The 24,180-nt window shown below is 44.3% G+C and overlaps 2 protein-coding genes and 1 long non-coding RNA gene across 7 annotated transcripts in view; 2 read left to right on the forward strand and 1 right to left on the reverse strand.

Annotated features, from left to right (window-relative positions):
• Window positions 1-15,552, forward strand: part of IGSF3 (immunoglobulin superfamily member 3) — a 129,030-nt gene extending 113,478 nt beyond the window's left edge. For 3 of the 4 annotated variants that reach the window (XM_025288027.3, XM_025288029.3, XM_044944503.2), the window contains one exon: window positions 12,170-15,552. In XM_025288027.3, coding sequence (XP_025143812.1) covers window positions 12,170-12,420 — 251 coding nt within the window. In that variant the 3' untranslated portion in view covers window positions 12,421-15,552. The remainder of the gene's footprint in view (window positions 1-12,169) is intronic. The other variant, XR_003110041.3, reaches the window with a different exon arrangement.
• Window positions 15,553-20,637: 5,085 nt separating this feature from the next.
• CD58 (CD58 molecule) overlaps window positions 20,638-24,180 on the forward strand; it is a 42,467-nt gene continuing 38,924 nt past the window's right edge. The window contains exon 1 of one of the 2 annotated variants that reach the window (XM_006058685.4): window positions 20,638-20,791. In XM_006058685.4, the coding sequence (XP_006058747.1) occupies window positions 20,722-20,791 (70 nt within the window). In that variant the 5' untranslated portion in view covers window positions 20,638-20,721. Of the gene's footprint in view, window positions 20,792-21,348; window positions 21,491-24,180 lie in introns of those variants that run through there. The other variant, XM_044944505.2, reaches the window with a different exon arrangement.
• Window positions 21,304-22,530, reverse strand: LOC123334006. The gene is made up of 3 exons (XR_006551715.1): window positions 22,395-22,530; window positions 21,718-21,842; window positions 21,304-21,468 (listed from the first exon to the last, which is right to left on the reverse strand). It is a non-coding gene; the product is annotated as an uncharacterized LOC123334006 (long non-coding RNA).

Consider the following 24,180-nt stretch of genomic DNA (forward strand, 5'->3'; position numbering starts at 1 on the left):
TCCTGAGGAGGAAGGAAGACTAATTAACATTTTTCTAGGCTATGAAATCTTTCCTTATGCATGGGCCCAATAAAATTATGTATTAATGTTAATTGACAAACTTGGGCTTTCGTCCTGCCTCCAAAAAAGAACTTCCACACATTGCTTGGATTATTTACTGCCCTTTCTTTGTCCATGAACCATGTTTATACTACTGAAACTTTAGGGAAAGAATTAGGGAAACAACAAAGAACAGTATGCAAAGGGTTTACTAATAAGAGCTTTAAATATATTCTTGTTCATTGAGACAAATGTCAGGCCAAATCAGGAAAATTAATGTTTATGGCTAATCATACAATTGTTGATTGGGGACTCCATGGTATACGGTTATCTAACTGCTCAGATTATATTAATAGCACTGTGTGTGATTTTGTTACTCAAATAGCATAGAAGGTTACTAATACTACAATGGAACATTACCATGACAGAGGACTTCTTGGGTGGCTTGATGATGGAATGCCCCCCTCCCTCGTCCTCGAATTGTCCTTGATAAACAGATTGGGCCTAAACAATGGGACATCTGGAAACTTGCTGCAAGCACCGAGGAACCTGGGACTTGGACTGGACATTTCACAGGGACCAATCGTAGTCATAAAAACTATTACTTTCATTATAATCAATCATATTTCATACAAGCTTGTATTCCCCTTCCTTTTGTTCTAGCTGTAGGAAATTTACAATTCAATAAGACTTTATGTTCTATAATTTATATAAATTGCAAATTATATACTTGTCTTAACTCTTCCTTTTTTTAATATAAATTTATTTTAATTAGAGGCTAATTACTTTACAATATTATATTGGTTTTGCCATACATTGACATGAATCCGGCACAGGTGTACATGTGTTCCCCATCCTGAACCCCCCTCCCACCTCCCTCCCCATACTATCCCTCTGGGTCATCCCAGTGTACCAGCCCCAAGCATCCTGTATCATGCATTGAACCTGGACTGGCGATTCATTTCACATATGATAATATACATGTTTCAATGGCATTCTCCCAAATTATCCTACCCTCGCCATCTCCTGCAGAGTCCAAAAGACTGTTCTATACATCTGTGTCTCTTTTGCTGTCTCACATACAGGGTTATCATTACCATCTTTCTAAATTCCATATATATGCATTATTCTGAAAGAGATGGGAATACCAGACCACCTTACCTGCCTCTTGAAAAACCTATATGCAGGTCAGGAGGCAACAGTTCGAACTGGACATGGAACAACAGACTGGCTCCAAATGGGAAAAGGAGTACATCAAGGCTGTATATTGTCACCCTGCTTATTTAACTTATATGCAGAGTACATCCTGAGAAACGCTCGGCTGGAAGAAACACAAGCTGGAATCAAGATTGCCGGGAGAAATATCAATAACCTCAGATATGCAGATGATACCACCCTTATGGCAGAAAGTGAAGAGGAACTCAAAAGCCTCTTGATGAAAGTGAAAGAGGAGAGTGAAAAAGTTGGCTTAAAGCTCCACACTCAGAAAAATAAGATCATGGCATCTGGTCCCATCACTTCATGGCAAATAGATGGAGAAACAGTGGAAACAGTGGTAGACTTTATTTTGGGGGGCTCCAAAATCACTGCAGATGGTGACTGCAGCCATGATATTAAAACACGCTTACTCCTTGGAAGGAAAGTTATGACCAACCTAGGTAACATATTGAAAAGCAGAGACATTACTTTGCCAACAAAAGTCCGTCTAGTCAAGGCTATGGTTTTTCCAGTGGTCATGTATGGATGTGAGAGTTGGACTGTAAAGAAAGCTGAGTGCCGAATTGATGCTTTTGAACTGTGGTGTTGGAGAAGACTCTTGAGAGTCCCTTGGACTGCAAGGAGATCCAACCTGTCCATTCTAAAGGAGATCAGTCCTGGGTATTCTTTGGAAGGACTGATGCTAAAGCTGAAACTCCAGTACTTTGGCCACCTCATGTGAAGAGTTGACTCATTGGAAAAGACTCTGATGCTGGGAGGGACTGGGGGCAGGAGGAGAAGGGGACGACAGAGGATGAGATGGCTGGATGGCATCACCGACTTGATGGACATGAGTTTGAGTGAACTCTGGGAGTTGGTGATGGACAGGGAGGCCTGGCGTGCTGCATTTCATGGGGTCGCAAAGAGTCGGACACGACTGAGCAACTGAACTGAACTGATACTGTATTGGTGTTTTTCTTTCTGGCTTACTTCACTCTGTATAATAGGCTCCAGTTCCATCCATCTCATTAGAACTGATTCAAATGTATTCTTTTTAATGGCTGAGTAATACTCCATTGTGGATATGTGCCACAGCTTTCTTATTCATTCATCTGCTGATGGACATCTGGGTTGCTTCCATGTCCTTGCTATTGTAAACAGTGCTGCGATAAACACTGGGGTACATGTGTCTCTTTCAATTCTGGTTTCCTTATGCCTAGAAGTGGGATTGCTGGGTCATATGGCAGTTCTATTTCCAGTTTTTAAAGGAATCTCATACTGTTCTCCATAGTGGCTGTCATAGTTTGCATTCCCACCAACAGTGTAAGAGGGTTCCCTTTTCTCCACACCCTCTCCAGCATTTATTGCTTGTAGACTTTTGGATAGCAGCCATTCTGACTGGCGTGAAATGGTACCTCATTGTGGTTTTGATTTGCATTTCTCTGATAATGAGTGAGGTTGAGCATCTTTTCATGTGTTTGTCAGCCATCTGTATGTCTTCTTTGGAGAAATGTCTGTTTAGTTCTTTGGCCCATTTTTTGATTGGGTCATTTATTTTTCTGGAATTGAGCTGCAGGAGTTGCTTGTATATTTTTGAGATTAATTTTTTGTCAGTTGCTTCATTTGCTATTATTTTCTCCCATTCTGAAGGCTGTCTTTTCACCTTGCTTATAGTTTCCTTTGTTGTGCAGAAGCTTTTAAGTTTAATTAGGCCCCATTTGTTTATTTTGCTTTTATTTCCAATATTCTGGGAGGTGGGTCATAGAGGATCCTGCTGTGATATATGTCGGAGAGTGTTTTGCCTATGTTCTCCTCTAGGAGTTTTATAGTTTCTGGTCTTACATTTAGATCTTTAGTCTATTTTGAGTTTATTTTTGTGTATGGTGTTAGAAAGTGTCCTAGTTTCATTCTTTTACAAGTGGTTGACCAGTTTTCCCAGCATCATTTGTTAAAGAGATTGTCTTTTCTCCATTGTATATTCTGGCCTCCTTTGTCAAAGATTAGGTGTCCATAGGTGCGTGGGTTTATCTCTGGCCTTTCTATTTTGTTCCATTGATCTATATTTCTGTCTTTGTGCCAGTACCATACTGTCTTGATGACTGTGGCTTTGTAGTGGAGCCTGAAGTCAGTCAGGTTGATTCCTCCAGTTCTATTCTTCTTCCTCAAGATCGCTTTGGCTATTTGAGGTTTTTTGTATTTCCCTACAAATTGTGAAATTATTTGTTCTAGCTCTGTGAAAAATACCGTTGGTAGCTTGATAGGGATTGCATTGAATCTGTAGATTGCTTTGGGAAGTATACTCATTTTCACTATATTGATTCTTCTGATCCATGAACATGGTATATTTCTCCATCTATTTGTGTCCTCTTTGATTTCTTTCACCAGTGTTTTATAGTTTTCTATACATAAGTCTTTTGTTTCTTTAGGTAGATTTATTCCTAAGTATTTTATTCTTTTTGTTGCAATGTGAATGGAATTGTTTCCTTAATTTCTCTTTCTGTTCTCTCATTGTTAGGGTATAGGAACGCAAGGGATTTCTGTGTGTTAATTTTATATCCTGCAACTTTACTATATTCATTGATTAGCTCTAGTAATTTTCTGTGGAGTCTTTAGGGTTTTCTGTGTAGAGGATCATGTCATCTGCAAACAATGAGAGTTTTACTATTTCTTTTCCAATATGGATTCCTTTTATTTCTTTTTCTGCTCTGATTGCTGTGGCCAAAACTTCCAAAACTATGTTGAATAGTAGTGGTGAGAGTGGGCACCCTTGTCTTGTTCCTGACTTTAGGGGAAATGCTTTCAATTTTTCACCATTGAGGATAATGTTTGCTGTGGGTTTGTCATATATAGCTTTTATTATGTTGAGGTATGTTCCTTCTGTTCCTGCTTTCTGGAGGGTTTTTATCATAAATGGATATTGAATTTTGCCAAAGGCTTTCTCTGCATCTGTTGAGATAATCATATGGTTTTTATTTTTCAATTTGTTAATGTGATGTATTACATTGATTGATTTGCGTATATTGAAGAATCCTTGCATCCCTGGGATAAAGCCCACTTGGCCATGATGTATGATCTTTTTAATGTGTTGTTGGATTCTCATTGCTAGAATTTTGTTAAGGATTTTTACACCTATGTTCATCAGTGATATTGGCCTGTAGTTTTCTTTTTTTGTGGCATCTTTGTCAGGTTTTGGTATTAGGGTGATGGTGGCCTCATAGAATGAGTTTGGAAGTTTACCTTCCTCTGCAATTTTCTGGAAGAGTTTACATAGGATAGGTGTTAGCTCTTCTCTAAATTTGGTAGAATTCAGCTATGAAGCTGTCTGGACCTGGGCTTTTGTTTGCTAGAAGACTTCTGATTATAGTTTCAATTTCCTTGCTTGTGATGGGTCTGTTAATATTTTCTATTTCTTCCTGGCCCAGTTTTGGAAAGTTGTACTTTTCTAAGAAATTGTCCATTTCTTCCAAGTTGTCCATTTTATTGGCATATAATTGCTGATAGTAGTCTCTTATGATCCTTTGTATTTCTGTGTTGTCTGTTGTGATGTCTCCATTTTCATTTCTAATTTTATTGATTTGATTTTTCTCCCTTTGTTTCTTGATGAGTCTGGCTAATGATTTGTCTATTTTATTTATCCTCTCAAAGAACCAGCTTTTAGCTTTGGTGATTCTTGCTATGGTGTCTTTTGTTTCTTTTGCATTTATTTCTGCCCTAATTTTTAAGATTTCTTTCCTTCTACCAACCCTGGGGTTCTTCATTTCTTCCTTTTCTAGTTGCTTTAGGTGTAGAGTTAGGTTATTTATTTGACTTTTTTCTTGTTTCTTGAGGTATGCCTGTATTGCTGTGATCCTTCCCCTTAGCACTGCTTTTACAGTGTCCCACAGGTTTTGGGTTGTTGTGTTTTCATTTTCATTTGTTTCTATGCATATTTTGATTTCTTTTTTGATTTTTTCTGTGATTTGTTGGTTATTCAGCATCATGTTGTTCAGCCTCCATATATTGGAATTTTTAATAGTTTTTCTCCTGCAATTGAGATCTAATCTTACTGCATTGTGGTCAGAAAAGATACTTAATGATTTCAATTTTTTTGAATTTACCAAGGCTAGCTTTATGGCCCAGGATGTGATCTATCCTGGAGAAGTTTCCATGTGCGCTTGAGAAAAAGGTGAAATTCATTGTTTTGGGGTGAAATGTCCTATAGATGTCAATTAGGTCTAACTGGTCTATTGTATCATTTAAAGTTTGTGTTTCCTTGTTAATTTTCTGTTTAGTTGATCTATCCATAGGTGTGAGTGGGGTATTAAAGTCTCCCACTATTACTGTGTTATTGTTAATTTCCCCTTTCATACTTGTTAGTATTTGTCTAACATATTGTGGTGCTCCTATGTTGGGTGCATATATATTGATAATTGTTATATCTTCTTGGATTGATCCTTTGATCATTATGTAGTGTCCTTCTTTGTCTCTTTTCACAGCCTTTGTTTTAAAGTCTATTTTATCTGATATGAGTATTGCTACTCCTGCTTTCTTTTGGTCTCTATTTCCATGGAATATCTTTTTCCAGCCCTTCACTTTCAGTTTGTATGTGTCCCTTGTTTTGAGGTGGGTCTCTTGTAGACAACATATACAGGGGTCTTGTTTTTGTATCCATTCAGCCAGTCTTTGTCTTTTGGTTGGGGCATTCAACCCATTTACATTTAAGGTAATTATTGATAAGTATGATCCCGTTGCCATTTACTTTGTTGTTTTGGGTTCGAGTTTATACACCCTTTCTGTGTTTCCTGTCTAGAGAAGATCCTTAAGCATTTGTTGGAAAGCTGGTTTGGTGGTGCTGAATTCTCTCAGCTTTTGCTTGTCTGTAAAGCTTTTGATTTCTCCTTCATATTTGAATGAGATCCTTGCTGGGTACAGTAATTTGGGCTGTAGGTTATTTTCTTTCATCACTTTAAGTATGTCCTGCCATTCTAGCCTGAAGAGTTTCTATTGAAAGATCAGCTGTTATCCTTATGGGAATCTCCTTGTGTGTTATTTGTTGTTTTTCCCTTGCTGCTTTTAATATTTGTTCTTTGTGTTTGATCTTTATCAATTTGATTAATATGTGTCTTGGGGTGTTTGACCTTGGGTTTATCCTGTTTGGGACTCTCTGGGTTTCTTGGACTTGGGTGATTATTTCCTTCCCCATTTTAGGAAAGTTTTCAACTATTATCTCCTCAAGTATTTTCTCACAGTCTTTCTTTTTGTCTTCTTCTTCTGGGACTCCTATGACTCAAATGTTGGGGCGTTTAACATTGTCCCATAGGTCTCTGAGATTGTGCTCATTTCTTTTCATTAATTTTCCTTTTTCCTGTTTCATTTATTTCTACCATTCTATCTTCTACCTCACTTATCCTATCTTCTGCCTCTGTTATTCTAGTGTTGGTTCCCTCCAGAGTGTTTTTTATCTCATTTATTGCTTTATTCATTATATATTGACTCTTTTATTTCTTCTAGGTCCTTGTTAAACCTTTCTTGCATCTTCTCAATCCTTGTCTCTGGCTATTTATCTGTAACTCCATTTTGTTTTCAAGATTTTGCATCATTTTCACTATCATTATTCAGAATTCTTTATCAGGTAGATTCCCTATCTCTTCCTCTTTTGTTTGGTTTGGTGGGCATTTATCCTGTTCCTTTACCTGTTGGGTATTTCTCTGCCTCTTCATCTTGTTTATATTGCTGTGTTTGGGGTGGCCTTTCCGTATTTGGCAGTTTGTGGAGTTCTCTTTATTGTGGAGTTTTCCTCACTGTGGGTGGGGTTGGACAGGTGGCTTGTCAAGTTTTCCTGGTTAGGGAAGAGTTTGTCGGTGTTCTGGTGGGTGGAACTGGATTTCTCTCTCTGGAGTGCAATTAAGTGTCCAGTAATGAGTTATGAGATGTCAATGGGTTTGGAGTGACTTTGGGCAGCCTGTATATTGAAGCTCAGGGCTATGTTCCTGTGTTGCTGGAGAATTTACGTGGTATGTCTTGCTCTGGAACTTGTTGGCCCTTGGGTGGTGCTTGGTTTCAGCGTAGGTATGGAGGCGTTTGATGAGCTCCTATTCATTAATGTTCCCCGGAGTTAGGAGTTCTCTGGTGTTCTCAGGATTTGGACTTAAGCCTACTGCCTCTGGCTTTCAGTCTTATTCTTACATTTGGCTCAAGACTTCTCCATCTATACTTCACTGTCAGATAGTTCCTTGATCTGGCTTATACTTCTCAAGATCTATAGGCCCCTTCCTTGTAGTCGTTGCTAACTACATGGTTTTGATCTGCTGCACCTGTCACTTCCAAGGTGGTTCCCTCTGTTCTCACTTCTTCTTTTTGCTGGCCTCTTCAGTGTCCTGACACAAGGGGGCAGTGGTGGACACTTTTTTAGGCTCACTTGTTCAGTCGTGCTGTGGGGAGGGAGGGACGCTGCAAACAAATATCACTGGTGTGTGCTTGCAGTGTCTCGGCTGCACTGGGTCTGCCCCTGCTCACGGCGTGTGTGCTTTCCCAGTCTACACTGCTTAGGCTCTAGGTTGCTCTGCGGGGAACTGTCTGAGGCCGGCCCTGGGTTGTATGCACTTCCCAGGTCTAAGCCGCTCAGGTTCGGGTACTCCACAGAGGCACAGACTTGGTTGGGCCTGTGTTTTGTGCCCTTCCCAGGTCCGAGCAGCTCAGGTGACCAGGTGTTTGGCAAGCATGGTATCTGTGACTTATCGCCTCCCCCATCCCTGCTGCTCGGTTTTCTGGGTGTACAACCGGCGCACCATCTCAGGCAGATGTTGACCGTCCAGAATCCCAAGAAGTCTTGGTTAGCAACGAAGCCTACTTGCAGATTGGTAGATAATGCCTCTCTGGGGCCATGATTGCCCCCTTCCGGCTCTGGCTGCCTTTGCCTGCCTGTCTCGGGCGGAGGATGGGCCAGTCTGCAGCCGGCTAGCTCTAGTCAGTCCTTTGTTCTGTGAGCTGGTTTTCGTGTGGTAGCTATCCCACAGTCTGGTTTGCTATCTCAAGTTAGTTCCCTCAGATTGCCCTCGGGACATTCAGGCCCGGTCCTTGCTCTAAGCAATGCAGCCCATGCCTCCCTGCCTAGCTCCCGCTTGCTAGTGGTGGATGCAGGCGTCTGCACTGCTTCTCCGCTGGGAGTTACCACTGGGCACATAATCTGTGGGTTTTAATTATTTATTTTTCCTCCTGGTTATGTTGCCCTCTGAGGTTCCACAGCTCACCACAGACTCACCAGTTAGAGTATTTCCTGGTGTTTGGAAACTTCTCTCTTCTTTAAGACTCCCTTCCCAGGACAGATCTCCATACCTACCTCTTTTGTCTCTCTTTTTATCTTTTATATTTTTTCCTACCTCCTTTCAGAGACAATGGGCTGCTTTTCTGGGTGCCTGATGTCTTCTGCCGGCATTCAGAAGTTGTTCTGTGGAATTTACTCAGTGTTCAAATGTTCTTTTGATAAATTTGTGAGGGAGAAAGTGGTCTCCCCGTCCTGTTCCTCCGCCATCTTAGGACTGCCCCCTTAACTCTTCTATTTCCTTAAGAAATGAATCCCTTTTGATTCTTCGATCTCAACATAGTCTGTGGTTACCAATAAATCTCCAACGACCCTGGGAAGAAGATCCCATGGCTGGGCTTGCTTCCCGGTTACTTGCTAAATTGCTCGGGTGATCTAAACGATTCATTTGATGGCTGGTTTTTGGCATTTTGGGATTAATAGCTATTTGCACCACCGTTGCTATCAGTGGTGTTGCTTTGCAAACCCCAATTCAAACACATAATTTTATTCAAAATTGGACTAAAGATGCCCATACTATGTGGGCCACTCAGGCTCAGATAGATGAGGATATTCAAGATGAAATACAGCAACTAAAAACAATCCATCAAATGGGTTGGAGATCAGTTAATAGATGTACAAAAACAGGTGATGCTAAACTGATTGGCATTCTACTCAATTTTGTGTTACTCCTATTCAATTCAAAAATAGTGCCTACAACTGGGAACAAATCAAATTTCATTTACAAAACATACATGATAATGCCTCTCTGAATGTACAATTATTTTAAAAAAAGAAATCTTTGAAATGTTTTCTAAAAATCTGCCCTCTTCCACTAATTTGAAAACTTTAGCTGAACGACTAGCTGATCAATTATCTGGGCTAGACCCACACAGATGGTTTCAAAGCATTACTCACAACATCAGGTCTGGAACTGTAATTTTGGTGATTGTCTTAACAATTATATTTGTTGTCTACCGTTGCCTTCATGCAAAAATTGTTAAAACTAAACAAACTCTAATGGTCAGAACCCTTTTTACAAATATTACTAATAAATAAGGGGGAATTGTCAGGGAATGTTTAACAGGAGGATTCCTATGTGCTGTTTCTCATAAATCCTCGGTTCCCTATCAGTTTCTGTTGTCAGAAACTAGTGGAACAGCAAGCTGCTCCCAGGACTGAGGTCATTACGTGAGACAGGCTTGAATCTCCTTCAGTAAACATTCTCTTTATGATAAAACTGCTTAGTCCCGAACCCCTTTCTTGAGATATGGATTGTCTCCTGACCTTGTGACCATTATTAATCCCTTGTTACCTTGGTAATGGTTACTATACATTTGGTTTTCTGATCTTTATCATTGTCGAAAGAAATTTCTTGTACAACAGCCTATATATACTCACAGAAAGATCATTAAAGCACCTTTGCTGCATCAGGGCTTGGGTCCCTGTGTCTGTCTGTCTTTCTTTCTTCCCCTCTCTCTCCCTCCATCTGGCTCTCTTTCACTTTCTTATCGTCGACTCCGGACCACCAGGTTCTGGTCCATTAAAGGACCCCAACATCATGGCAAATAGATGGTGAAACAGTGGAAACAATGGCTGACTTTATTTTTCTGGGCCTCCAAAATCACTTCAGATGGTAATTGCAACCATGAAATTAAAAGACGCTTACTCCTTGGAAGGAAACTTATGACCAACCTAGACAGCATATTCAAAAGCAGAGACATTACTTTGCCAACAAAGGTCTGTCTAGTCAAGGCTATGGTTTTTCCAGTGGTCATGTACGGATGTGAAAGTTGAACTATAAAGAAAGCTGAGTGCTGAAGAATTGATGCTTTTGAACTATGGTGTTGGAGAAGACTTTTGAGAGTCCCTTGGACTGCAAGGAGATCCAACCAGTCCATCCTAAAGGAGATCAGTCCTGGGTGTTCATTGGAAGAACTGATGCTGAAGCTGAAACTCCAATACTTTGGCCACCTGATGTGAAGAGCTGACTCATTTGAACAGACCCTAATGCTGGGAAAGATTGAAGGCAGGAGGAGAAGGGGACGACAGAAGATGAGATGGTTGGATGGCATCACTGACTTGATGGACATGGGTTTGGGTAGACTCCGGGAGTTGGTGATGGACAGGGAGGCCTGGCGTGCTAAGGTTCATGAGTTCTGCCAAGTTCGCCAAGAGTCGGACACAGCTGAGCAACTGAACTGAACGGAACTGAAGGGGAAGAAGAAAAGAAAATGAAGTCTAAGTACCTCACTGCCTTCTTGCTTTTTCTCAAGTTCCTGGGCCATTTTTATTTTGGAGGGTGACATGGAGGATTAGGTGGATTTTGCATGATTAGTTGGGAAGACCAGCCTAGTGATATTACAGGACATCTGGTAAGAGCTTAGCAGCAGTTAACCAGCAGCTGTTGCTACAGAATGGTCCAGAACACAATGTTTTCATCATACTGACCTGAATTATTTGTTCTAATGAAGTCTTTTGAGTGATCTTCTGTCAAAATATGGAACTGATCAACCTAAAATGGTGTTTGTTACAGTAGAATTAGCCTATGATGTAGAAGTTAAAAAACAGGCTAGAAATTTCAGCTTTTTTCCCCCAGAATGACATTGTATCAGATAATTTTGAGTTTCATCAGCTTTTTATTTTCTTTGATAACTTTCTGTTTATTAGATAGAACTTATGAAATTGAGGTTTCATTGGTCAAAAGTGGTTGATATCACCAGTCTCATATACTTTGGAAATCTGATACATGTAAGTGTGTATTAAATTTTCTTAATGATGAACAACAGCTATTCAGTAAAAAGAAAAAAAAAAAAAAAAGGAAAAACCACCCAACCCCCTGAATTGTACTTTAGACCCTCTGAAGATCTGCTGAATAACCCACAGTCCAAAAGTACAAGGGAAAGTGTTTAGAGCATATTTTATCTGCCCACTGTGGCTATCCAAATTTAGTAAGCTTTATAGAACACAGAGATCATCCAGCAGCCTTCTTTTACAGAGAAAATGCACTCTCCTAGATCCCAGGCTCCAGTCCAGAGCAGTCCTTGGTGGGGTGAGAGGTGTGGGGTTTCATTCTCCTCTGTATCCAGGAACAACTAACACTGCATTCTGTGCAGCCACAGATACACTGCAGACATGTGTAAGTGGGCCGTAATGACTTTTTAATTGGTAACATTAATCAAATAACCATCATTTCTGGTAAACCTGCTCTCAGAAGCTGGTAGGTAGAGAATGTGTTCTATCCCAAAGAAGAACATTGGCAGCAGAACCGAATGCAAAGGGACATGTAAAATAGAACCAACAAGGGGGTTCAAGCTGAAGTGGAGGTAGTGTCTTCACCATCTCAGATACAGTTGAGTACCTAATCAGTAAATTACACTTTCTTATGTGGCTTTCCAAGTGGTAATACTGACTCACAGTTGGAAATGGAGACCTGGCTTGGTTTGAACTTCTAACTATGAATTCGAAGAGATATGAGTGTGAGAACAAGAATACATGGGTAGTCCGCCCTCCATTAGTGGCAAGAGGGGAAAGATAGCGTGGGTATGGGAGTTCTTCCAAGTCACTTCTGTGGATCTGGGTGGGGTCTTCAGGAGTGAGCAACCATCCAGGTTCTCAGCCCTCATGTCTTGTCTCCCTGTCTGTCCTTTTCAGGTTCCACTCTGCAGTCCATCATCTGCTCCAACGACGCACTCTTCTACTTCGTCTTCTTCTACCCTTTCCCCATCTTTGGCATCCTTATCATCACCATCCTGCTGGTGCGCTTCAAGAGCCGGAACTCCAGCAAGAACTCCGAGGGGAAGAATGGGGTGCCCCTGTTGTGGATCAAGGAGCCACACCTCAACTACTCCCCCACTTGCCTGGAGCCCCCTGTGCTCAGTATCCACCCAGGAGCCATAGACTAAGGGGACTGCAGGTGACCATAAACCACGGAGGAGCTGAGGCTCTCCTCGCTGCATCTTGCTCTACCACCAGACAGCGGACAGCACCCGACCTCTGGGGCAGAACACAGTCAGACTTCAGAAGTGTTCAGAGTCGCCCATCTGTCAGAGGCAGACTGCCTCTAGGTGGCAGTCTTGGTCCGTTAGCTATTTTCGAGCAGATGGCACCATCCTGCCAGTTAGGTTTCTTGTTTTTGTTTTTGGTAATGTGGTGAGTAGCTCCCGGTGCCACGTCTACTCGCTGGTTTATATAGTATTCTCAGATATAGATGTTACAGGGGTTCTTATTTGTAAGGGACTCTTTTTCAATCCGTTTGGTCTACCCTTTTTGGATTCCATGATGTTGTGGATGAATTACTCTGAAATACAACTGATGGCAAAAGGAAGGACAGACTTTATAGTGCAAAGGACTCTCTTCCAAGGCTTTTTTCATTTTTGCACACTTGAAAATGCCACCCATGGATCAGAATATACTCCAACATTTTTTACTTCCTTAACGAGACTTGAAAATTATGTGTAGTATGGGCCCAATTTGTATCTTATCTTTTCCCTCAGCTGGAGTTGTTGGAACCACTTTGTAGTCAAGATGAAAGCATTGAATTTAGCTTCAAAGAACTGTGTATGTACAAGATAAATCCTGCATATAAACCCCACTAGGAGTAGATAGTGCCCAGCCCAGCCTATCCTTCTGGGGGGGCAATAGGCTTCATCCTATCCTTGCCAAAAAATAAGCAGACTTGGTTGGAGAACAAGTCAGAAACTCTGAACAGTGCACACTTTGCAAGTTAAAGTGGGCAGAAGGTTACTTTCAGCTACTGACTTTCAGATTGATCAAAGTCAGCAATTAGTGAAAGAAGGAAATAAGGCTGGTTGTTGGCTTGGTCTGTTCTGCAAGGGCAGTCTCTGATAACTGTTAGCAGGTGGGCTTCTGTTTCCAGGTGCTTTATCAAACTCTTAAGGGCAAGTGGCCAGTGAGCCTGGAAAGGGGCCAGCAACTGAGCTGAACACACGGGGCTCAAGCAGCCACCACATACACCATCGGAAGGCACAGGGGCCGGCTGACAGCTTAGGTTCATGAACATTGGGACAGTAGCCAGCCCTGGTTTCCAGAGCCTGGCGTTGGAGAACAGGGAGGAATAACTACCTCCCTGGAGGTATGAAGACTATGTTTTCCTTCTTCCTTCTGACTACATCTTTCTCAAAGATATTGATGTCTTTCTTCTTCACCATTTGACCTGCATCTCACTGCCATAAGAATATCTGCCCAGGGGAAGCCCAGACACAGCCCTTTGTAATCCTTATGGATTACCCCATCTCAGCAGAACGTGATCACATGCGTGGACTTTGTACCCTTCCCTTTCTTAGATCTCATTTGTGGCTTTACGTGATTTGGTTGTTTATTGTTGACTTTTTATTTGGATGTCCCTTAAAGCCTGGTGAAGCCAATGTCACCTGTTATTTTTCACGTGTTGGGCAAGATCCTGGGCCCTGGAGCATCCTCAGTTGCAAGTGCTTCCTTTTGCTTGCTCCTGGAAGATGTTTTTTTTTTTTGCCTGGCTTCCTCATACTTTGCTGGCCACTTCTCTGGTGACTCAGACGGTAAAGTGTCTGCCTGCAACGCGGGAGACCCAGGTTCAGTTCCTGGGTGGGGAAGATCCCCTGGAGAAGGAAATGGCAACCCACTCCAGTACTCTTGCCTGGAAAATTCCATGGACAGAGGAGCCTTGTAGGCTATAGTTCATGGGGTCACAAGGAGTCGGACATGACTGAGCGACTTCACTTCACTTCCTCATACCTTGCTGTCCACAAGTGCCATCTCCCTTCCTTATGAACTTGCAGCTTGAATCCCAAGGGAGAACCCACTTTGGAAAAAGTGTCCGGGAGTTCTGGAACTAAGTCTGACCCAAGAGATTAGTGTGGAACCCAATCCTGAGGCTGAACAGACGCCAGGGGAAGCTGTGGGATTCCAGGCCATGTGGACACTGATCCTTACCTGGGTGCTTGGCAGGTGCTCTGATGTGTCATAGCCAAGGGAAAGCAACGCTGTTGCCTGGCTGTTTTCTGAAGGGCTTACACAGGCTGTGTTCTCTCCCTCCCAGATATACCAGTCCTCTCCTGCAACTCGGTGTAGGCACCACCACCTTAATCCCACCGATGCCCCCCATGCTCATGCCCGTTTCTTGTGCTGCATCAATGCTCTAGAGGTACAGAACAGGCGCAGTGGTGAGGAAAGAAGATGGCCTTTGGCCCCATTTCTTCATGTCAGGGTATGGGCTTTCGGTGGGAAATTGCTGGCCCCTCATTTATAGACTGAGTCCACATGAGAAGATGATGTACTTTCCATCCGTCTGAATGGAAAGATACTGGAGGGCTGGCTGGAACTGGGACATGTAATGAAGATTTGAGTTTGAATAGGTTCACGGAAAAAAGAAAAGCCAGTGCTGCATATAAATAAGTGAAGCACTTGCCGGAGATTTGAAAGGAAAAAAGAAACCGAAGCCAGTATTTTAATAATTGTCTTTTTTTTTTTTTTTTTTTTAATTCCTGTGCATTTTCTGTTGGGCCAGGGGGTACCATCAAAGGGTGAGCTCAAAGGGTGAGCTTTTCTGCTTTCTATGAAAATCCCAAGGACCTTCTTTCTTTGGCCATTTCTGTGGATATGTGGCATCTGCTGAGTGGTAATGCTGTCCTCCAGTGGCTGGGAGACCTCATTGCAAGTTGCCTACAGGCGAGACCCAGAGAGGAAAACGGCCAACAGCTCTGTTAACTTATCTGCATCTACAATATTGCATTAATAACAAACAACACTGTGCTAGGCCCATTCCAGGACATGGCTATGACCACACCCTCTTTCCCTAGGGGGTTTCTGTAGCAAGTTTTCATGTTTTTTTCAAACAATGGTTTCTCTGCGTTTACTGTTGAAGAAAAAAAAAGTAGGGTAGACACACTACCCGTGCATGATGTAGAGAGCTGTTGATTTGTTTTTTGTTTGTTTTTTTAAAAGAAAACTATTTGTAAGATGTTGCACTAAAATGTTTTATATACACTTCAGAGACCTGTAGTAAATTATGTTGAAAATATGGCTGTTTACATTGACTGAGTCCACTGTCGTCCTTTCTCGTCACTTAATCTGCCACTCTTGGCTATGAACTATGCCCTGGGGGCCTGGAGTTCTGCCCCTAACATTGGCTTGCTAAACTCAGGGTTTGTGAATTGTGGCCTTTATTATCACACCCCACCCCCAGCCCACGTGGCACCTTTGTATACAGGATAATAAAACAACCCTTCCTCAAGACACTTTACTGTCAGCTGCTAAAAAATGTATATTTATACATATATATATATATATATTTACACACACATATACATATGTATATTTGACAGAGTAAATGTATGTGTATGTATGTACATATGTGTGTCACATACACACACACACACACACACACACACACACACAGGGCTTCCCAGGTGGCATCTACCCTGACTGTCAAGACCAGAGTCCTCTCAACACACAGACCCAGAGGCCAGATAGGCCAGTTCAGAATCTAGCTTTCTTTTGGGTGGAGGTGGGTGGGGTAGAGGTGGGGAGACAGGACATGGTAAGAGGAAACTGATAGAAGAGAGCAGGAACTTGGGACAAACTTCTGCTTGGTCTTGGCAGCAGGACCTCACCACCTTCCTCCAACTCTAGTATTGTCCTGACCACAAAATGCTCAGCACACCTTTTCCAGGATGGAAGAAAACCCAAGAGCTGTGGGTTCCTGTGCAGTGAGGCCACACAGCACACGCCTCTCTTCCCCGCACAACTCAAATGCTGGGAGGTTTGGGGGTGGGGGGAGTTCACCACATCTGCAAATTGGGAAGAATGACGGCATGATTAAAGCTATAGCAGTGACACGTGGTTAGTCAGAACCCAACTGTAATTCTTCAAAATTCACAGAATGTGCAGAAGGAACTAGATGGAAGTAAAAAGCAAAAGGAGGTACTTCCTTTTTTTTTTTTTTTTCTTTTTCTTCTTTTTAAAACTCAGGCCTTTCAAAGGCTTTTAATATGTTCTTTCCTCTGCTTCCCAGCCCCATTTGCTGCATGCTTATCAACTTCTTGCAGCTGCTGGCTTGGCCAGGAGTTGAAATGTGACTATTTATCTCTTGGGTACCTGGAATGGTTCCATGTTAAGTCTTATGTATTATTTTCGCCTAATTTTCTCCTAATGCTGTCTTCTGCTGGGGAACATTTGAAAAGGGGAAACAGGATATTACGGAATAAAAATTACCTCAACACACACACACACACCCCCTTGGTGCTAATTTGCCCAGTGTTTATTTAAATAAAGTGAACGTACACTTCCACATGGGTCGAGGACCATTTTCATGTATGCAGGATTAGGAGCAGTGTTTTGCTCTATCTAGGATTCCTAAGCTTCCTGGGTGTGGTTCCAAGTTTGGCAGGAACTAGAGCCAGAGAACCAGAGGGTGACATGCTGGGAAGAGCAGCAGCCCATCCATGCCACACAGGCAGACTGAACAAGCCCTCCTTTCTTCTAGTCCATGTTTCTTTACAGTGACAAGCAGATAAAACTGGACCTCTCCACACTGGTCACAGGATGTAAAATACATCCAACCCTTCTGGTGGCCAGTCCTCAGTAGATGGATAGGGCCTTTTTGGTCATCTGCCTGATGCATTGCAGGTCCAGCCTTTCTGAGCCACGTTTGATTCATGAAGTCTGCTACCAGGCATATATAGGTGTATCTAAAAATGTTTGTTGGAACCACAGCATGTCTCTTAATGAAAGAGCTGGCATCATTCATTTGGCCAGAGACATGGCCAACCAAGGAAGACTTAATGAACCATTCCTTACCTGGTACCTGGAGACCATGACCTGGGATGCTTCCCGGTCCCAGGTGACTTGGTGGTCCTTTACTTGGCCCTGCTCAGAGGGGGTTGACAGCTTTTGCTGGCCCAGTCCAAACAGTAGTATAGCTGCCCATCCAATCTGAAAGGGTAAGAGTGGTGGTTTGGACTTAAGCTTGGTTGGACTGACTCCCAGTTCTGTGCCTTGCTGTGTGTCCTTGGGCAAGTCATTTACCTTCTCTGATCCTCAGTTTCCTAATCTGTAAAAACAGGGACATCATTAAGATGAAATTAATGCAGGTAATGCACTTAACACAGGGCTTGGCCCATTGTAAGTACTCAACAGATGTTTGCTGTTATATCACGTCCCAGTTCAAAACCTTTGAGAGGTTTTGAGGGGCTCCCCAGAGTTTAAAGGTCTGACTCCATCTTACCTTTCCAAGTTAAACTGAATTCTTGCCAGCCCAGAGTAGAGGAGAAACTTGACCTTCTCACTTTCTGTGCTACACACTGTACCTGCCTCATCTTCCCAGTATCTTCAGATGATAGGGAATGCCTAATGCTCAAAATTTTCCAAGCCAGGCTTCAGCAATACGTGAACTGTGAACTTTCTGATGTTCAAGCTGGTTTTAGAAAAGGCAGAGGAACCAGAGATAAATTGTCAACATCCACTGGATCATGGAAAAAGCAAGAGAGTTCCAGAAAAACATCTATTTCTGCTTTATTGACTATGCCAGAGCCTTTGACTGTGTGGATCACAATCAACTGTGGAAAATTCTGAAAGAGATTGGAATACCAGAGCACCTGATCTGCCTCTTGAGAAACCTGTATGCAGGTCAGGAAGCAACAGTTAGAACTGGACATGGAACAACAGACTGGTTCCAAATAGGAAAAGGAGTACGTCAAGGCTGTATATTATCACCCTGCTTATTTAACTTATATGCAGAGTATATCATGAGAAATGCTGGACTGGAAGAAGCACAAGGTGGAATCAAGATTGCCGGGAGAAATATCAATAACCTCAGATATACAGATGACACCACCCTTATGGCAGAAAGTGAAGAGGAACTAAAAAGCCTCTTGATGAAAGTGAAAAAGGAGAGTGAAAAAGTTGGCTTAAATCTCAACATTCAGAAAACGAAGATCATGGCATCTGGTCCCATCACTTCATGGGAAATAGATGGGGAAACAGTGGAAACAGTGTCAGGTTTTATTTTTTAGGGCTCCAAAATCACTGCAGATGGTGACTGCAGCCATGAAATTAAAAGATGCTTACTGCTTGGAAGGAAAGTTATGACCCACCTAGATGGCATATTCAAAAGCAGAGACATTACTTTGCCAACAAAGGTCCGTCTAGTCAAGGCTATGGTTTTTCCAGTAGTCATGTATGGATGTGAGAGTTGGACTGTGAAGAAGGCTGAGTGCCAAAGAATTGATGCTTTTGAACTGTGGTGTTGGAGAAGACTCTCGAGAGTCCCTTGGACTGCAAGGAGATCCAACCAGTCCATTCTGAAGGAGATCAGCCCTGGGTGTTCTTTGGAAGGACTGATGCTAAAGCTGAAACTCCAGTACTTTGGCCACCTCATGCGAAGAGTTGACTCATTGGAAAAGACTCTGATGCTGGGAGGGATTGGGGGCAGAAGGAGAAGGGGACGACAGAGGATGAGATGGCTGGATAGCATCACTGACTCGATGGACGTGAGTCTGGGTGAACTCCGGAAGTTGGTGGTGGACAGGGAGGCCTAGTGTGCTGCGATTCATGGGGTCGCAAAGAGTCGGACACGACTGAGTGACTGAACTGAACTGAACTGAACTGAAGGGTAGCTTAGGTATGGTACATTGGTCCCAGAAATTCCACAGATATAGACACCTTTTACAATTTCATGGCTAATTTAAGAAATAATTTATGGATCCTTACAGTGTAGTTAAAGTATCTTGAGTGGTTTTGGGGTCCTCACCTGAGGATGATGGCAATCACAGCAAGAATAAAGCACATTTCCACTCTTTCACAACTGGCAAACAGTTTGGTGTTTGTTAGGACAACAGAGGATCCAGTTCATGAGTCCAGTTCATGGGAGGAGTTTCCTGCTCACATGGTAAGGAAGAGTTCCCTGAGCCACAGTGCTGAGCAGAGGTCACTCTGGTGCTTCTGTCTGAAAGAAAGGGAGCTGTCATGGAGGCCCATGCCAGGAGCTGGTTCTGGGAATACAGTAGTAACTGAGTCTGGAAGCAGGTGGATTTGAGGCGAGAGGACTAGCCAATAAGATGGAGTGTGCACGGGCCCACTGCAGCTTGAGGGACAGAGATTTGGGGAGGCCAAACACTGAGGGAGTGAACAGCTCTGACTCCTCAGCCTGAGGGTTAGGAGGAAGAGTGAACCAGAGCAAATGGAGAAGGGAGAAACCCGAGGCTGGAAATCCCAACTCCGAGTAGGGGAGTGCTGGGGTGGGAGTGCTGGGGTGGGAGTCAGTCTTAAGGAAAAGGTGACTGCACTCGAATGAGGAGAGTAGAGAGGTAGGGAGGTTGGGGCTGCACCAGGGAACTCTACACATTCTAGCAGTTGTCTAACATGTCCCATTTCCTTTCGTTTTAATATTTGAGGAAAGAGTGGTTTCAAAGAGGCTGTTTTATCTCGAGTCATAAATGGGGAGTGTGTGTGCTACTTGCTCAGGACTCTTTGCGACCTTATAGACTGTAGCCCGCCAGGTTCCTCTGTCCATAGGATTCTCCAGGCAAGAATACTGGAGGGGGTTGCCGTTCCCTTCTCCAGGGAAATCTTCCCGACCCAGGGATCGAACTTGGGTCTCCTGCATTGTGAGCAAGTTCTTCACCGTCTTAACCGGCAGGTAAAACTTCTGCGCTGCTGTAGCTGCTGGAAAGCGCTGAAAGAATAAAGCGCTTCGGAACCTCCGTGTCCCACCAGAGTTCTCGTCACTTCCCGCCCAGTGGGGCGCAGCTTTCGGGGAGCGGCAGTCCGATACCCCCAGCTGCGGGTGCGCCTCCATCGCGTTCCAAATGCCAAAGAAAAGTGTGGGAGGAACGAGGATAAACCTGGTTGTAAAAACGCACGCCACTTTTGCTAAAGAGCTCCACAGAGCAAAGCGGGTGGCTGCGGAATGGCAGGAACGACTGGGACCCGAACCGAGTCCGCGAGAAGAGGAAAGGACTGGCGCGCAGACTGCATCCGCTGCCAGCCTGCCGCGCGGGAGGCGGGGCGGGGCGGGGCGCGCGAGGCGGGGCGGGGCGCGCGAGGCGGGGCGGGGCGCGCGAGGCGGGGCGGGGCGCGCGAGGCGGGGCGGGGCGCGCGAGGCGGGGCGGGGCGCGCGAGGCGGGGCGGGGCGCATAGTGGGGCTGGCTCTCCGGCACGCAGAGTTGTGCGGCTGCGACCCATTAGCAGAAACTGCCCGGACCGCCATGGCCGCAGGGAGCGCCCATGGGTGGGCCCTGGGGGTCCTTGGAGTGGTCTACCTGTTCCTCAAATTGGGTGAGTGGAGGCCTCCTCCGGGAGCCCATAGGGACCGATAGCGGGAGGTGTCAGTGGCCCCCGGTCTCCGGGCCCGGTGGACGGGCGCGGCCCAAGGCGGCTGCAAATTCGGGTGGCGAAGGTGGCGGGGGGCACGTGCGAGGGACCTTGTCGTGTCATCCACAAATCACCATAGGGTGGTCAGTAAGAAACTTGCTCCTCAGGCTCTGAGGTCTGGGAAAAAGAAACCAGACTCCGGCTCGTTCGCCTCCCCTGCGCTCTTTCCTCCCTTTGGGAATCCTTCTTAACTCCCACGACCCCCGATCCCCGCTTATCTTCCACCCCGTCTTCTTCTGGAAGGGGTGCCTTTTCTGCGCGACCCCAGTGACTAAGTTACTACTTCCCGAGACGCCATCGTCCAGAACTTGAGCAGATCTTTTTTTTTTTTTTTTACTGCTTCCGCAGCCCGCGAGCTTGTCCGGGGCGGGTCTCCACGGGCAGTGGATCCTGCTGTGCGCGCGCGAGCCGGCTTCTGCGCTGGGGTGGGCGCGCCGCGGCCAAAGCCAAGTGCAACCGCGCCTGTCCCGCGGCCGCGCCCTGGCTGATGGCGGTGGTTCAGAATCGCCTCGCAGCCGGAAGGAGAGGGCCTCGATTCGGAGTTTCTAAGTAGTGTGGCTGGTGCTGCTTCCCGCTCCCTTCTGAACAGAAAAGGACGAATGTGTGAGTGTCTAGGACTGTGTTTCTCCTTTTCACACTTCTTCAGTTAAATTGTCACGGCAGCCCCATAAGATAGGTATCTTTGTCTCCATGTTTTTACCTCCTCACCCACATCATCAACCTTTTCCCACACAGGCCCCTAGTTAAGTCATAGCCAAACACCTGGAGCATAGTAATAGCCCCCTTAACTGGTACTTGGAATCCCCCTGCTGGCCCTTTAGCGCACACACCTGATCAGCCTTTCCTCTCCACTCTGCGTTCAGAGTGTGTTGAGTGCCTGTGGGAGGCATGCGTCTATGGAATACAGCCTGGGTAGGGGTGGTCGTGGTGGGGGTCGCCATGTGCTCAAAAGTACCTACAGTGTAAGGCACAGAATTAAATGTTGTAAGAGAGGTAAATATAAAGTGCTGCCGGCGTGCAGAGGGAAGAGAGCCACATCTTTGGTGAAATCCAATATCTTTCGTGAAGCAAAAACTTCCTGGAAGGGAGGGTGTTTGAACCTAGCCTCCGAGGACCGGTGGTATCATGCCATGATGTGGGAAAAGATGCCAAGAGGAGGAGATCAAGGAAGAAAGAGGAGGAGAGTGTAGAGGGTGAACTTTGGCAGTAGGGAGTCATCAGTACCACTGGAGAGGCGGTGTGCCCGTGGGATCTTGAGGCCCCATGGGGGACCCTGAAAGTCCTCTTTGGGAGCTGGGAATCTCTCCTGCAGGCAAAGGAGAGCCTAGAGCCTGGGCCTGACAGGAGCAGACCCATCCACTTAGAATAATCTGGCAGCAATGAAGAGAAAAGATTGTAGTTGAGAGGGATTGGAGGCAGAGGGGGCCCGGACAGGTACCATCACAGGCCCCGAAGGCTGTGAGGGTTTCGTAGGCCGGAGCTGTCAGCACGAGGAAGAAGCACATACCGAGGTTGAATGGATGAGGTCATTCCTTCAGATGTGCGGGTCTCGCCCTTATCTCAGAAGGCACCTTTGGCCACCACTGCCTGTTGCTATGCTCTTTTCCACTGAAAACAGTCTACCCATCTAGCCACACCTCTTCTAGGAAGACTCTCTAAACAGTCCCCTCATGGTGGTCTCTCCCATCTAATTCATCTATTTATTCAGAGGTCATTTGGTTCTGCAAGCATGAATATTACCTTCTCTGAATAGGCTTTGCGCTAAGGAAAACGCTATAGCTCTGCAGATAGTGAGCCCTTTGGGTTCCAAGCCGGTCTCAGTGGGGAAAGCTGCCTAACAGTGATTAACAGTGTTGGATCTCAGACCCTGGCCCTGCCCCTCACGGTTAAAACTTCTGTAAGTTACCTCACTTCTCTGTGACTCTGTATCTTTGCCTTTGAAGAGAAAGCACCACACATGAGAGAGAAAGGATACTAACATCTGCTTCATAGAATGATTGTGAGCATCGGTCATTCAACACATACTGACAGCTCTGTATCAGCACAGGGAAGCTTATAATTATTAGAGTGGGGGAGAGACAGTGAAGGAAGAAAGCAGTGAATGTGTAGTTGGGTGGTGGTGAACATTTACTAATACAGAGATTAGTAGTGCAGAGCAAGGGAAATGGAAGTGGTTAATAGTTCTTACTAATTTTCTTAAATTTTGAAAGACGTAAAATCTTTAGAATAGTTGCAAAAACAGTACAGTGAACACTTGCATGCCTTTCTCCTTGAATCACCAGTTATTAACATTTTATCACATTTGGTTTACTAGAGAGAAACACCCACACCTACCCAGTTACTTTTTGTTGTTGTTTTTTGCTAAACCGTTTGAGAATTGCAGCTCTTACAACACCTTAACCCTAAATATTTCAACATAGGTCTTGTAAGAATAATATGTCTCCAGTAAGCCCTGGCACCATATTCAGCATCAGGAAGTATAGCATTGATAAAAGACTGTTTTCAGATGGGGTCCAGAAGCCAGTCCTGGATCATACATCAAGTTTGGTACTCATGCCTGATTGTGTTGTGCTATACTTAGTCGCCCAGTCCTGTCCACCTCTTTGCGACCCCATGGACTGTAGCCCGCCAGGCTCCTCTGTCCATGGCGACTCACCAGGCAAGAATACTGGACTGGGTTGCCATGCCCTCCTCCAGGGGATCTTCCTGACCTAGGAATCGAACCAGGGTCTCCTGCATTGCAGGCAGATTCTCTACCAGCTGAACTACCAGGGAAGCCCCATGCTTTTTTAATCCCCTTGAATCTAAAAATATAAACTGTTGCCAACATTTTTCTTTTTTTAAACTTTATGACATTGCTCTTTTTGAAGGGTCTGGACAAGTTGTTTTATATAAATGTCCCTCAGTGTTGGAGTGCATGCTTAAATTCTGATGTGGACTTTCCTGAGCACAGGTGTGCATCTCATCAGGGTGCAGATGCAGTCCATTTGCTGGTTATCGGAGATGTTAATGCTGATTGATTGGTTAAGGTGAGGTCCATCAGATTTCTCTATTGTAGAGGCGAGTAAATATAGGAGATAGGTGGGCTCAGTTCCTAACCACTTCAATAAAGCAAATATCGCAATAAAGCAAGTCATATGAGTTTTTATTTCCTAGTGCATTTAAAATGACATTTACATTATAATGTAGTCTAAGTGTGCTGTAGCATTGTGTCTAAGAAAATGTACATACACCTTAATTAAAATATTTTATTGCTAAAGAATGCTGATTACTATCTGACAATGCAGAGTTGC

The sequence above is a fragment of the Bubalus bubalis genome, chromosome 6 (assembly GCF_019923935.1).
Source record: "Bubalus bubalis isolate 160015118507 breed Murrah chromosome 6, NDDB_SH_1, whole genome shotgun sequence".
NCBI classification, from domain to species: domain Eukaryota; kingdom Metazoa; phylum Chordata; class Mammalia; order Artiodactyla; family Bovidae; genus Bubalus; species Bubalus bubalis.